Genomic DNA, 2,191 nt, shown 5'->3' with positions numbered 1-2,191 from the left:
CCCCGTCCCCTCCTTCAGGGAACGAGGGTTACCATACGTAACCGAGACGTTACATTTTTATCAACTCACAAATGCAATCAAAATATAACATGAACATTTAACTCTCTGAAAATAGCAAATCCTGTATCACAATTGGGAAATACACACACACAAAAATACACTTCAGTTTTATAAATAATATAGAAAAATAAATAATGAAAATAAAAATCGAGTTGTTTAATCATCAAGATTATCAGTCATCTGATGACAACATCATTTGCTTGTGCAGTGAGTTAAGCAATGACAACAGTCAAAAAGGTCTTTTGTGCTCTCTGAAATGTGCAAATCTAGTATCCCCAATAGGACGTATGCAACAAATGAAGCATTTTTACAGAAAAATAAATAGAAAAAAAATAAACATTTTCAAAAATAAAGTTGTTAAAACAGATCAAATATTTGATGACAGCTCAGACTTTTTATAAGTCAAACAAGTCTCCAGTCGTCTCTTTTGAGAGGATTTTCTTATAATTAAAAGTGATGCATCATAAATAAAGGTGCACACTAGTTAAGTGTACTATATATGACAATTTGACTTATTTTTATGCATCGTTCCATATCTAGTTATCGTTACACCCCTAATGCTAATGCCAGTCTCTGTTGGAATCAACTGTGAGTGTTCACTTTTTGTGCATGAGTGACATGAGTTACTGATGAGGGTTCATGTCTGTTAAGATGCTGTCTATGTAGGCTTCTATATGATGGTCAGAAAGTTTGATGAAGCATTGATGTTCTTTGCAGTTTGAGAATGAGTTAATCACAAAACTAGACCAGGAAGTTGAAGGAGGCCGCGGTGATGAACAATACAAGATTTTGCTGGAGAAAACGTGAGATTTTCCTCTCCTCTTACCATGTGATGCCACTCATATATTATAAATAATATATGTACTTTGTACTTAGAAAAGTAAGTTTTCAAGTTATATTAAGATCACTGTCGGTTGTCTGTAAACTAGATCTGCTGTAAAAGGGGCGAGCTGTTTATGCCCATTGCTTGAATGTGGACATGTTTGCATTTGTGTCACTGTCTATATGCTATTTAATGTAAAATAGTGCAAATTAATGCCAGTGCATCTTCCCTGCTGCTGTAGCACTTTAAAAAAAAATGTACAAAACTAGTGCATTTGTGTTCCTCTTAAAAAGGTTTAGCATTTTTGCCCAATGTGACATTCGTACTTTGTATTTTTATACTCTCAACACACATTTTTAAAGTACTATATAGTATATTTGTTCTTTGCGCATTTGAATTATCTTTGACTTAAATGTATATTTTAGTATTTTGAAGTTTCGTGTTTTGGTAAAAAATAAAAAGGTTTGCTTATTTGCAGATTAATGCATATTAAAGGGTTAGTTCACCCAAAAATTTAAATTAGCCCATACTCGCCCTCAAGTCATCTCCTAGGTGTATATGACTTTCTTCTTTCAGACAAATCCAGTCGGAGTTATATTAAAAATTGTCTTTGATCTTTCAAGCTGTTTCATGGCACTCAGCGGGTGTTGCATGCATCTGTCCAAAAGCAGTTAAATAAAATGCGCCCATCCATAAAATAGTGTCTCACACGGCTCCGGGGGGTGAACAAATGCCTTCTGTAGCGAAACAATGCGTCTTTGTAAGAAAAATATCCATATTCAAAAAGTAATAATCACTAATGTAACTTGCGCTCACTAGGACTGGGTATCGTTCAAAAATGTTCGATATCGATACCGATACCGATACCTTGACTTCGATACCGGTTCCTGAACGATACTTTTTTCGATACCAATTTTATGAAATAAATTTTAACAAGATTACATTATCTAAAAAAAAAAAAACTTTGGTTTTATTTTTCAGCTTGATGTTTATACAATCTCAAAGACTCATCCCCTGAGCCACTGCACACAGGAACAAAGTGTAACCAACACAATAAATCAGTGCAAATAGTTTTAATAAAGTTTACACATCTGTTAGGCATTTACACGAGTGCGTGTTCATTTTAAAACGCAGCTCAGACAGAATCATGATTTCTATTTATTTTCCACTGATTTACTGATGAGCATTAGCAGCTTCCAGCGCTGTCTGCCTGTGTTCTCTCTTCCATGATCGCTGCTCTGACTCAGAGTCAGAGGTAATAACATATTTAATTTCAGCAACATTACATGGCCAAAACACACATTAGAC

At 34.6% G+C, this 2,191-nt stretch overlaps 1 protein-coding gene across 4 annotated transcripts in view; it reads left to right on the top strand.

Annotated features, from left to right (window-relative positions):
- Positions 1-2,191, top strand: part of LOC107674342 (dedicator of cytokinesis protein 5-like) — a 61,951-nt gene that overhangs the window by 37,380 nt on the left and 22,380 nt on the right. For all 4 annotated transcript variants that reach the window (XM_016468294.1, XM_016468295.1, XM_016468296.1 and 1 more), the window contains one exon: positions 778-863. In XM_016468294.1, the coding sequence (XP_016323780.1) occupies positions 778-863 (86 nt within the window). The remainder of the gene's footprint in view (positions 1-777; positions 864-2,191) is intronic.

Source organism: Sinocyclocheilus anshuiensis, unplaced genomic scaffold, assembly GCF_001515605.1.
Source record: "Sinocyclocheilus anshuiensis isolate Anshui unplaced genomic scaffold, SAMN03320099.WGS_v1.1 scaffold188, whole genome shotgun sequence".
Lineage (NCBI taxonomy): Eukaryota > Metazoa > Chordata > Actinopteri > Cypriniformes > Cyprinidae > Sinocyclocheilus > Sinocyclocheilus anshuiensis.
This window is presented reverse-complemented; position numbering and strand designations above follow the sequence as displayed.